Source organism: Colobus angolensis, unplaced genomic scaffold (assembly GCF_000951035.1).
Source record: "Colobus angolensis palliatus isolate OR3802 unplaced genomic scaffold, Cang.pa_1.0 Scaffold24, whole genome shotgun sequence".
In the NCBI taxonomy this organism is placed as follows: domain Eukaryota; kingdom Metazoa; phylum Chordata; class Mammalia; order Primates; family Cercopithecidae; genus Colobus; species Colobus angolensis.
Window position 1 is genome coordinate 3,039,061 of NW_012115599.1, and position 13,193 is coordinate 3,052,253.

The 13,193-nt window shown below is 43.1% G+C and overlaps 1 protein-coding gene across 1 annotated transcript in view; it reads left to right on the forward strand.

Moving 5' to 3' along the window:
• Positions 1-4,033, forward strand: part of FIGLA (folliculogenesis specific basic helix-loop-helix) — a 12,859-nt gene extending 8,826 nt beyond the window's left edge. Inside the window, exons 4-5 of the mRNA XM_011945218.1 lie at positions 3,668-3,702; positions 3,961-4,033. Of these exons, the coding sequence (XP_011800608.1) occupies positions 3,668-3,702; positions 3,961-3,976 (51 nt within the window). The 3' untranslated portion in view covers positions 3,977-4,033. The remainder of the gene's footprint in view (positions 1-3,667; positions 3,703-3,960) is intronic.
• Positions 4,034-13,193: the final 9,160 nt, after the last annotated feature.

Here is a 13,193-nt window from a genome sequence, read left to right on the forward strand (position 1 = left end):
TTTCCTTTTTTTTTTTTTGGCAGAAGATGTTCCAAGCTCATCTTGTACTTTTCCATCCCAGCCCTGGAATCAGTCACTTATCTGAGGATGCCCCTGTATATAACCTGTCTCCCATCTCTGTTGCCATCCCCTCACCACATGGCTGTTCTCCTCACCCCCTTGAGCTTTAACACTCATGGCAAGCTGTACCTCCACAAAAACCTCCTTCTTGGCTCTGACATTCCACGCAGGTCCCCCCATATGTGAATTCCTCCTCTCCCTGCTCTGGAGAAATCACCTGCACACATGAGTGCCTGGCCTACTCCGCTCAGGTTTCTCTACTCCATGCTGAACTGCCCTTTTCCATGGACTTTTTACCCAGCTTGGGCTCTGAGTCCCCAGGCCAGGCCTCCACCCCTTTCATGGGGCCGCTGTTCCCATCTGATTGGGCTCTACCATGTTTGCACTGGCCCACACCCCCTGTGTGAACATGCCCCTCATCTGCTGGGTCTCTGATATCCTATGCTGGGCTGCCTCTATATGTGGGTGCCATCTCACCCTGCTTGGGCTCTGATACCATCTCACTTTGGGTCACTGTGGCTTCTCACTACCTAACTGTGACCCAACTAATGACATTAGTACTGAATTGTTCAGGAGGGAGAAGAACTTGCATTTTCTTTGAAGTACCTATTGTGCAGCCCTCTTTCTGGCTAGTTTTCTCTTTCTTAACATTTATCTCTGAGATATTTAATTATATGTGAGTTGAGCAATTGTTTAATATCACCTTTATTAACTTTATAAAAAGCTTGCATTTTACAGTCAGGAACCAGGATGGGCTCAAGATAAGAAGTGTCCAAGGAATTGATGCTCAGACTGACCTTTATTTGACAAAAGGATCCTCATAAAGTTTAGCCCAGCTTTCCTGAAGGGCTGACTCCGAAAGGTTTCAGGATCCTGACCAGACTAGAGAACTAGTGACAGTTAATGTGGCTCATTGGACAGAAATGCTCGTATCCAGAGGAGCTTAAGATGTGGGAGGCAGGCCTTCTCCAGCTTCAGTTTGCAGGAGTGGTACCCTTTTCCCTGCCCTTGATGAGGACCCGGGGAGTGAAATCCTGGTGGTGGCAGGGACGGGCATTTTGGGGGATTTGGAGATGGGGTCAGAGCAGGCTGTGCAAGATCAACAACATTCCTGGGAAGCAAAGTCCTGAATGAAGTACATGAGAATCTGCTGATGACAGGGATGGAGATTAACTTCTGGGGCCAGAGCAGGTTCACTAGGGAAATGAATTGGCAAGTATTCGTGCAGACAGAGAGGGCCATGAGCCATGTGAAGCCACAGCATATGGTGTTGGTAGGAAGAAAAATTAATTTCAAGGTCCAGGAGAGGCCTGTTGAAAATTAGAACTTCGAAGTGTAGGTTTTTGCTGTATTGGGGTTGGCGTTGCTAGATGGCAGGGTGTTTGCTGTCTTGCCATTGTATATTCCTTCTATTTGCCACCTGTGGTTGTGCTCTGGCATTTCAGATTATGCATGGCTCTAAATTTTGTTCGGAGCTGCCATGTCTCTAGACAAAGACCACCCTCAATTTTGGAGTGAGATGCCAAGAGCGCTGGGGCTTGAGGGCCTTTGGAAAAGGACATATGGAGAGACATAGTGTCTGTTCCAGGGGCCTGGGTATGCTGCCAGTGTATACCTCCAAATTCTGGCATGTCATGGGAATGTTCCTGGAGAGAGTTTCTGAGAGAAAAAAGCCTATGTGGATGGTAGACTCCTACCACTCCTGTTCCAAGTTGTGGTAATCTGTGAGATTAGTCACTGGGGACATTTCTTCCTATAGCATTTTAAGCTCTGAAATGAGATGGTTTGGCTAGTTGGGATGAATTCATTAGCACCTTGGGAAAGCCCTGAGCCTCTTCTGTCATCCATCTCACATCCCCCCAGGTAGTGGCTCTATGCGATGGTAAAAATTCTACCACAGTAAGTGATGGGTCTCCCTTTGCTTGAGAAGAACAGTCATCTGCCCTGGGGTTCACTGATAGCCTATGGGGCATATTCTGATGAGATTAGTCAGCCCAGTATTTTCCAAAGTTGTTTCCTTTTTAATGGGGTGGGTGCTTTCTGGTTTGTCCCAGTCCTCCCCGCTCCTTACTACACCACAGTAGCATATTTCACCTAGTAAGGTGTTGGGTTTTGCTGCCCTGGTCTAAGGGCACAGTGGCTCAGAGGAAGGCTGCTCCAGCGACTGCATTTATAGCCCTGGGATTTTACTGTGCTCTCTATACTTTGGGGATTTAGATTCTGATGCTGTGATGGTGCCTATGCTTGTAGTTCTCTGAGACTTTGGAAAGGTGAGCCTTGCTTTTCAGATTATTATAGGAACAGGGACTGAACTCTAAAGCTGAGTGAGCAACGATTTCTATTTACCTCCATCTCCCTCACCAAGCCTGGCTCAGTGGGGGGAGGAATGTACATTGGATAATATGTCAAATTCTGCAGCCACACCGCCAACAATTGGAGTGTGCCTGCCTTCTTAAAGACATTAAGCAACAGACTGGGTTTCTATTCTTCAGACTACCCTCTTCTTGGACCTTAAACTCTTTGGCTTAGATGAGACCAACAGCCAATTTTTAATGAGCTGTGACAATAAAGACAACATTTATAAGCTTTGGCAAGTTTTCTATTCTCATACTTAAATATTACATTCCTGAAATTTTCCAGCTAACTCTTAAAAACAAACGAAAACAAATGTTCTAAAATGCACTAGACTATAGGCAGTATCCAGTCATCCTGTAATCCTTCAGGTAAATATATATAAATTTGTCTCTTAAGTATAAAAAATTCTAAATATGTAAAAAATTAAAATTTATTTTAAAAATAAAGCTTCTAAAGCTAAGTCTGAACTATAAAAAGAAAGGTTGATCACATGTATAGTGGAAAGACTCGATCAAGATTAGAAAAAAAAGCTACTCATACATATTTTGTGTCAGAGACTGTTCCTGGCAGCATATACATATTAACCTATTTAATTTTCACAACCACCCTGTGCTATACAAACAATTATATCCATTTTACACGTGAGGAAACTAAGGAACAGACGTAACTTGCCCAATATCGGCAAGTCAATGAAGTGTTGGGGTTGGGGGGATGTGGGTATAACAGTGTTAAGTCCTTTTTAATCACTTACGTTCTAACAAAACTGAACCTTGAAATGTAAAGGAGGGTGGACTAGAAAATAGATAAATGTTTAAGGCTAAGGTAAAGCATTTGATTGCAGTGCTTTACCATCCATAGTGATATACACTTGATGGATTTCAGTATCCAAACTGCCTGACCATGACTTGAGTGGTTTTCTTTTTCAGTCATGGGTTTATTTTTTCTTCAAGTTGAGAGTTTCAGAAAATTGAGCAGAGACAAAATGATCTTGCCACACTAGTAAAACCACTGATGGAAATACACTAAAATCCTTCCAATTTCTTTTCCTTTGCAACTAAAATAAAAAAAATTATCAGATACATAACATTGTGTGCCTGTTCTTGATTTTTCTATCACTGGCATGTTTATGTGACCCATTAGGTGGGACAATTGTCTTACTGTTGGCCACTATGTTCTCAGTTTTTTTGTTCTCATAAACGTGACAAATAACTGATGTGTTTAGCCCTTTCTGTATTTTGTATTGTTTTTGCAGGATAGATTCCCAGAAGTAGAACTGCTGAGTCACAGGTAGGTCACTCTATAACTTGATGCATCGTGCCAGTTTATAACACCACTGGCTGTATAATAAGAGTGCTAATTCCATCACATTCTTATCAATGACCTCTATTAAAAGATGGACTCTTAATGGGTAAAAAAGTGGTATCTTTAAATTTAAACATCTTTGATTACTAATTAAATTTGTTTTTGCATATTTCATTATTGTATTTCTTTTGTAAACTGTTTTTATTTTTAACTATTTATAATGGAATTTTTTCTGTGTTTCAGACTTCCACAAGTATGAAAAATGAAAAGGCCCAGGGTTACCTTCTAGAGACAAATAAATGCAGTCTTGAAAGTTTTGGAGTCTTTTTTTTTTTTTTTCTCTTTAGCGTTTCACTCTTACCACCCAGGCTGGAGTGGCACAGCACGATCTCGGCTCACTGCAACCTCCGCCTCCCAGGTTCAAGCAATCCTCCTGCCTCAGCCTCCTGAGTAGCTGGGACAGGCATGCACCACCACGCCCAGCTAATGTTTGTATTTTTAGTAGAGACAGGGTTTCTCCCTGTTGGTCAGGCTGGTCTCGAACTCCCGACCTCAGGTGGTTCACCCACCTCAGTCTCCCGAAGTGCTGGGATTACAGGCATGAGCCACTGTGCCTGGAGGGAGTCTCTTTTTTAAAAAAGAAATTTTGCAATAATGCAGAGTTTAACAATTACCCTTTTAAATAGCCTTGCCTGTCTCAAGTTTACTCCACTCTACTTTCTCCTTAACTTCATGCTTCGAAGAAATAGGCTTCAGGGGCTTCAGCCTTTGCTTCCAACTCATCATCATCCTCTGGGGACCTCTAATATCTTTCAGTCCATCTTTTTTTCATTGCTTTGAGAAATAAGTGACTGTTACCCTTCCAATAGAAATTAACTTTAATAGAAATGCAGACTTAAGCTAAAAGAGTTGTAAACATTGGCCAATGGGGGTGAGAGTTTTCAAGGGTTTTTAAATACCCAGCTAAGGCCAAATGACACCTTTTGTGCAAGGTAGACAGCCAAGCACCTCGAGCACAAAGACTTCGTCTTTATAACAGTTGCTCACAAAGACATAGTACTTATTATATGCTGAATTCTGTTCTCTATGCTTTCCATGTGTTAACTTGTTCTTACAATAAGCCTAAGATAAAGGCATAATTATCCCCATTTCACAGATGGGAAAACTAAGGTACAGAAAGTATCATTAGCTCAGGTTGCCATAACAAATACCATAGATGAGGAGGCTTAACAACAGAAATTTATTTCTCATAGTTCTAGAGGCTGGAAAGTTCAAGATTATGGTCTGGCATTGTTCGGTTTCTGATGAGGGCTCTCTTCCGGGCTTGCAGATGGCTGCCTTGCCACTGTGTCCTCATATGGCAGAGAGAGAGCTAGCTTTGGTTTCCCTTCTTCTTATAAGGGCACGAATCCTATTGGATTAGGGCTCCATCCTAATGACTTCGTGTAATCTTAATACCTCCTAGAGACTCTGTCTCCAAATACAGCCTTATTGGGGATTAGGCTCTCAATATATGAATTTTGGGTGAACATATGCTGTTTATAGCATTCTGCCCCTAGCCCTTCCCCAAATTCATTTTCTTATCACATGCAAAATATATGCATTCCACCCCAACAGCCCCCAGAATCTAAACTCATTCTCACATTAAAGTAGTCTCATCTAAATATCTTCTAAATCAGGTATGGGTAAGACTTGAGCTATGATTCCTATCTTTCTCTAGCTGTGAACCTCTGAAACCTGACAAGTTATATGTGCCCCAAACACAGTAGTGAGACAGGTGTAGGACTGACATTCCTATTCCAAAAAGGAAAAATAGGAAACAAAGGGTTGATGGGTCCCAAGCAAGTCCAAAACTATTGAGGCAAATCCCATTATATCTTAAGCCTCAAGAATAAATCCTCTTTGCTTTGATGTAGTGTCATCCTTGTGGCTTGGCAGGGTGACCTGCCCTCAGAAACTGAGGAGGAGCTCAGCTCTTCTCCTCCCCGTGTCCCCGTGCCCCGACCTCACCAAAACGCGCGCACACACACACACACACACACACAAACACTCTGAGTGGCAGCCCTGATCTCTGAATTGCCTTTGGGGTCATTTCTTTCTTTTGCTTAAATAGTGCATGTTTGTAGCCAAAGAGTAATATGGTCTAGTCCTATAGAATCTGAGAAGGCTGACAACTTACCTTTATTCTTTCCCACTTTCTCTGTCCTCTTTCTTTCCAGGTATCAGTGTCTTTCTGGTATAATCCTGTGGGTATTCCTGGCTTCAGCTGAGATGGCTAATTAGGTATATGAGTCACACTCATGATCTGTTTATCAAATGGTTGCTCAGCCACACCCTTAGTGATCTCTTCAGAGTAACCTTTCTCAATTTTTGCAATACGGATAGGTTAAGAAATTTTCCAAGTCCCCAAGTTCTGTTTTTTTTTATTTTTTATTTTTAAGACAGTCTCTATCACCCAGGCTGGAGTGCAGTGGCACAGTCCTGGCTCTCTGCAACCTCCACCTCCTGGGTTCAAGTGATTCTCATGCCTCGGCCTCCCAAGTAGCTGCGATTGCAGGCATGCATCACCATACCCACCTAATAGGTGAGACCAGATAGGGTCTCAGCTGGTCTTGAACTTCTGGCCTCAAGTGATCCACTCACCTCAGCCTCTCAAAGTGCTGGGATTGCAGGCACGATCCACCACACCCAGCCTCTGATTCCATTTTGCTTTTGATTTCTTCAGTTCATCTCATGTCTTCTGAATTTTACTATAAGCAGTAAGGAGGACCCAAACCTCACCTTTAATACTTTGTTTAGAAATCACTTCTGCTAAATATTTAATTTTATCACTTGCGAATTCTACCTTCCCAAAAGTGCTAGAATGCTATTTAGCCAGGTTGTTTGCCACTTGATAGCAGGATCACTTGTTTTTTTTTTTTTTTTGAGATGGAGCCTCACTCTGTCACCCAGGCTGGAGTGCAATGGCACAATCTTAGTGCACTGTAACTTCTGCCTCCCAAATTCAAGCAATTCTCATGCCTCAGCCTTATTTCTACCAACAGTCTGTTCCTGATTTTTCTCTGAGAAGATGAATGCTTCTCTCCAGCTCTCCTGTTTTCTTTCTGAATGCTTACCAGAAATATCTTTAACATCCATATTTCTACCAACAGTCCCTTTATGGCAATCTAGGCTTTTTCTAGCATAAATCTTAAAACTCTTCCATTTTCTATCAATTACGCAGTTCCAAAGCCACTTCTAGATTGTTAGGTATTTCTTACAGCAATATCCCACTCTTGGTACCAAAATCTGTACTGGTGGTCTCCAGAGAAAAAGAACCAACAGGAGATTATATATTTATTGTAAGAAATTGGCTAATGCCTTTATGGAAGCTGAGAAGTACCAAGATCTGCAGTGAGCAAGTTGGAGATTCAGGAGAGCCAATGGGATGGTTGCAGCTTGAGTCCAAAGGTCTGAAAACCAGGAGAGCCAATGGTTTAAGTTGGAGTCCAGAAGCTGCCCACATTAGGGAGGACAATCTGCCTTACTTGGTCTGCTCAGTCAAATGTTAATTTCATCCAGAAATAACCTCACAGATACACTGGGATGTTTGATCACAGCCTTTTTCCTTCCCCCACCTTAAAGAGTAGCTTTGTTTGCTTGTCTACTGGGCTTTGGGTCTCTTGTCTTCATCGGGGGAATGGTGTAAATGAAGAGAAGGAAGGAGAATAGAAGGCGAGACCAGCTGTATTAGTTTGTTCTCACGCTGCTAATAAAGACATACCCAAGACTGAGTAATTTATAAAGGAAAAGAGGTTTAATGGACTCACAGTCCTGGCCCAAAATGGAGAAAGAGCAAAGGGACGTTTTACATGGTGGCAGGCAAGGAGATAATGAGAACCGAGCAAAAGGGGAAACCCCTTATAAAACCATCAGATCTCATGAGACTTATTCACTACCACGAGAACAGTGTTGGGGAAACCACTCCCATGATTCAATTATCTCCCATTGGGTCTATCCCACAACATGTGGGAATTATGGGAGCTACAATTCAGGATGAGATTTGGGTGGGGACACAGCCAAACCATATCACCATCTTTATTAGAGAGGGAAGAGAGCTACCTACAGAAGAAAAGCTCTGGAAGGTAGGAGAAGGGTTAGGAATTCCTAGGATAACTTCCACTGGTGTAGGACTACTTTGAACAAAGAGGACGAGAGAGAATTTCCCCTGCTCCCTCTCCTTTCCATCTATTCAATGACTTGCAGAACTTTTCAAGGCATTGGCAGTGGGATTATTTCTTTTGAATGTGGTATTGTATGGAACTGGGTCTTGGGGTAAGGATGAGGAAGCCCTTACTGATGTGAGTTGTACACACCCTAAGCGGAATTCCTCAGAATCAGAATGAGAGCCATCTACTGGTCTAGTCGCCTGAGGGGCATTGGGTAGTAAGAGTCATGGTACCAGAAACAAATCCCTGGGTCTATTTGAGATATCAGCTTCAAGTTTCAAGGTAGATTCTGAAGGCTTTAGCACATTCTAGGAATAACAACTCCAGAATAATAAGTCCTGCTGGGCAAGTGGCGATCATAAAAAAAATTGTGGGCTGGTAGGAGGAACCAGTGCACTTCACATCTGGGTCCATGAAGTCCTCTCCCAGAGGGACTTAAGTGTTATCAGGGCTCAACATGGTTTTATCCACAGCTCTCCAGGTCTGGACCTAATGTGAGGGTGGGAACTGGAGTCTGGGACTCTCTGTCTCTGGAACCACTCTGGTTATTTCCTGGTGTGGCTGGGGTTACACTGTCTGGTTGTCTCAATAAGTGCTTTCACTTGACGTCCTATTTTGTCTACATGACCACCTTGGCCAGGTGGAGGATGTATTAGTTTTCTGGGGCTCCCATAACAAAGCATCCCAGATGGTAATGGTAAACCACAGAAATGTGTGGTCTTACCATTCTAGAGACTCAAAGTTTGAGATCAAGGTGTGGGCAGATATGATTTCTTCTTGGAGTGTAGATGGCCGCCTTCTTGCTGTGTCCTCATATGGTCATCCCTTTATGCCAGTTTGTGTCCAGATTTCTTACAAGGATATCAGTCATACTGGATTAGGGCCCACAAATATGACATCATTTTACCTTAATTACTTTTCTAAAGGACTTAGCTCCAAATCCAGTCACATTGTGAAGCACTGGGGGCTAGGGCTTCAACACATAAATTTGAGGGGGATGCAATTCAGCCCATAATAGAGGGCAAGTGCTGTTACTCTCACTTTATAACTGAGTAAGGGAGAATAAGGGGACAGGGTCTTTCCCAAGTCCACATGCTCCCTGGGACTGAGATTGGAGCCCCAGGCCCTGGACTCCCAATTCAGTTCTCTTTCCAGAGCAGCATCAGCCATAGAGGTGAACTTTCATTTATTGGCTATCTTCAGAACATCTAGACTTACGATTTATCAGTGGTCTTCCTTTGAAAGCACTATCTTCCCTCCCCTGCCCCACCTTAAAGTGGGTTCCCCTAAAAGTAGATTACGATTTGAGTGTAAGTTGGGAAGCAAGCCCGGGAAGCACCTGTAAGGGAGTGGGAAAGTGATATAGGGAAGAAAAGTCCATGAAAGATGCATGAGTGAGCAGGTAGGTTACTGTTGTGGGCAGCTGGGGCTCAGTCCTGCTGAGGCTCTCTGGGAGACAATGGAGAACATTGAGGTATTCTCCCAACTCTCAGGGATGAGTGAGCCAGGCTGTTTATCCACAAACTCCTAATGGTCATTGGTTGAGGGCTGATCCCAGGGGTGTTAATTTCTCCAGCATTTCCAGCATGCCCTAGAAAAGGTCATTGATAAGCATGCCTGGGCCTATAGAGTGCTAAGCTCCCGTATTAGTTATCTATTGCTGTGTAACAAATTAATGCAAACTAAGCAACTTAAAACAACACATTTATTATCTCATGGTTTCTGTGGCCAGGAGTTGAGTCTGGTTTTACTTAACTGAGTCCTCTGCTTCAGTGTCTCTCACAAGGCAGAAATCAAGGTGTCAGCAGGGCTGGGTTCTCAGTGGAAGGCTTAACTGGGGAAGGATCTGCCTCTAAACTTATGTGATGGTTAGTGGAATTCATTTCCTCTAGGAATTTTTTGGACTGAGGGTCTCAGTTTCCAGCTGGCTATTGGCTGCATGTCACCCTCAGTTCCTTGCCATGTAGATCTTCCAAACGTGGCTACTAATGAAAGCATGCAGGTCAAGAAGCCAACTGAGACAGTCTGCTAGCAAGACAAAGAATCTTATGTAATATAATCACAGAAGTGAACATCCCATTACCTTTGGCTTATCCTGTTGGTTAGAAGTGAGACACAGTCGTGCCAGCACCTAAGGAGAGGGTAATACACAGGGCATGGATACCAGGAGGTGGGGCTCACTGGGGCACTGCCAGTGTCTGTTGCACTGCCAGCTTCTCTCTCTACTGGTTATTCTTGGCCAGCTTCTCTCTCTACTAGTTATTCTACATTTTTGTCAGAAGACTTGGAAGATGAGAAATTTTACTGCAAATCAGTCAGAAAGTCTAATTTTAAACTATCTGGCCATGGAGGGTTAGCCAGTGGTGATTTTCCCTGGTCTGACACGGGGGTCTCATGTTTTTCTGGCCCCAGTTAAGGGCCAGGCATCTTGGGCTTGTTGCAGTGGAAGCTCTGAAGTCTCGTGGTCTTCCAGTGAGAGTTGGAGCCAATTACAGTTGTGATTCCTTTTCCTGGATTTTGAAGTGAATTTGAAATTGAGAATTTCTGGAACTTCAATTAAAATTTCTTATAGGCTATGAATGTGGGAATTAATGAAGTCTTATTTCCTGTCTGGCATTTGGACAATTCCTGAAGTCCCAGGATGGCACCACTTTCTTAGTATGCAGTTTCAGATGGACCCTGGGAGAGGCCAGACATATATATATAAATATATGTAATACATAATATATATTGTGTATATGTAATATATAATATACATGTATAGTGTATATGTCATATATAATATACACATATATAGTGTATGTCATATATAATATATACCTATATTGTGTATATGTCATATATAATATATACTTATATAGTGTATATGTCATATAATATATACCTATATTGTGTATATGTCATATATAATATATACCTATATTGTACATGGCATATATAATATATACATATATTGTATATATGTCATATGTAATATATATAGTGTATATGTCATATGTAATATATACATATATTGTGTGTATGTCATATATTATACGTAATATACACATACATATATACACACATACATATATGTCATATATACATACATATATGTATATATATGATATATATATATATATATAAAAATACAAGGCAGTTTATTTTCGGCCAGGCATAGTGGCTCACGCCTGTAATCCCAGCACTTTGGGAGGCCAAGAAGGGCAGATCACCTGAGGTCAGGAGTTCCAGACCAGCTTGGCCAACATGGTGAAAACCCGTCTCTACTAAAAATACAGAAATCAGCTGGGTGTGGTGGTGCACGCCTGTAATCCTGGCTACTCAGGAGGCTGAGGCAGGAGAATTGTTTGAACCTGGGGAGAGGAGGTTGCAGTGAGCCGAGATCGTGCCACTGCAGTCCAGCCTAGGTGACGGAATGAGACTCTGTCTCAAAAGAAAAAAAGGTTTCTTTTCTTGTCCCCTTTGGGAGGCCATGCAGTGTAGTGGTTAGGGCCCACAAACTCTGGAGTCACAGCACTTGAGTTTGATTCCTCGCTCAGTCACCTACTAGCTATGTGACCTAGGGCAAGTGACTTAACATCTCTGGACCTCAGTCTCTTCATCTATAAAATGGGGATGATAATAGTACCACCCTCACAGAGATTTTGTAAGGATTATGTGAAAATGCATGTAAAGCCCTCAGAACAGTGCCAGGAACCAACAAGGGTTTGCTAGGATTAGTGTGAGAAAACAAAATAACACACCAGGAAGAGAAATTTTGAGGGATGAAAATGACTGGGGTGACTTATGAAACCTGCTATTTCTAACAAAAATTCTCCATTCTCTTTGGGGGTTCTATTAAGATATCTATTATCTATTAAGATATCTATTAAGATATAGAGCCCACCTTACCTGTGACTTCTGAGCTCTGGAGAAGGGGTTCCCTGTTTCTCAGATCTCATCACCCATTGGCACCAAAAGAGCTATGGCTGCCAGGAATGTCTCAATAAACATAACACTTCCTGGCTTCCTTGACCAGACAGACCTAGGTCCTGGGGTGAGGAGGGGAAGGGGTTTCATCTTGTGTGGCTGAGCTTGTTATAATTCTTCTAGCAGGTTTTGACAGGAGAATGGGGAGAAGGCTTGTGGAATCAGTGATTCTGAATGAGAATGAGTGAGAAGCTCTGAGTGTGGAAGGAGGGTGCAGGGACCAGGTGTGCATGTGTATTTCTTGTAAGGGAAGAGGGGCTGGAGCAGAAAGACAAGTTTATCCTGGCATCTGAAACAGAAGTTCTAGGGTTGTCATGGGCATTTTCTTTTCTAAATCAGTAGTATCTCTCAGAGTGGTGTTTCTGAAGTGTTAGTATGCAAAGGAATCACTAGGGTTGCTTGTTAAAATTACCAAATCCTGAGCCTACCTCCAGAGATTCTGGTTCCACAGCAGCACTGTGGTGGGGGCCAGTGACTTTTGTGAGGGTGTCTGAGGGCTGTGGTGCCCCAGAACCCGGAAGGGCAGAGGGGCCGTGATTAGGTTTCGGATCAGTGGCCAGAGGCTTTTCTGGAAGCTATACGTTTTCACAAGCACATTTTCAAAAGCCCTTGGCGAGGATGTTGATTGAGGGGAGTTTTGGGGACTGGTGGAGATTACGGGGATGAAAAGTCCAGAGCTACCTCTTAATACCCCTACTCTCTGAGGGCCAGGCCTTGAAAGTATTGGAAATGCGAGGTGCCTTAGGTACACTGTCATTTTACAGAGGAAGACGACGAGCCCCAGAGAGGTTAAGTGGGTTGATTAAGGTCACACAGCTGATTAAGAGCAGCTCTGAGACGGCAACCGAAGTATTCTGGTTCCCTATCCGTTCCCCACTCACTACACACCTGTTCCTTCTGGGGCGGGAGACCTGAGGAAGGAAAGGAGTGGGAGGAGAATGTAGTGAGAGTTGGAGAGCGTTGGGTCCACAGCCCCCAAGGGCAGGGCCACAACGAAAATTTTGTCCTAGTTGAAATGGAAGTGAGAATCAGGACAGAGAGAATTTTGGTTTGGAATTCAGTCAAACAATTGCTATTAAAATCACTAACAGAATTATCTTCCGAAGGCTAGTGGTCCTTTCCAGACGAAAAGAAATATTCCAAGTGTAAGACTTTTGCTTTCTCCCTTCCAGGGAGGATACATTCCCCCAAGGGAGCTCTGTTTCAGATTTTCTCCCTAGTAACAGACTCCCCTGCCTAGCTCGGGCCATCCCGGGCAGTAAGTGGTGTGGGGCCGGGGTGGAAGGAGGCTGGAAGCCC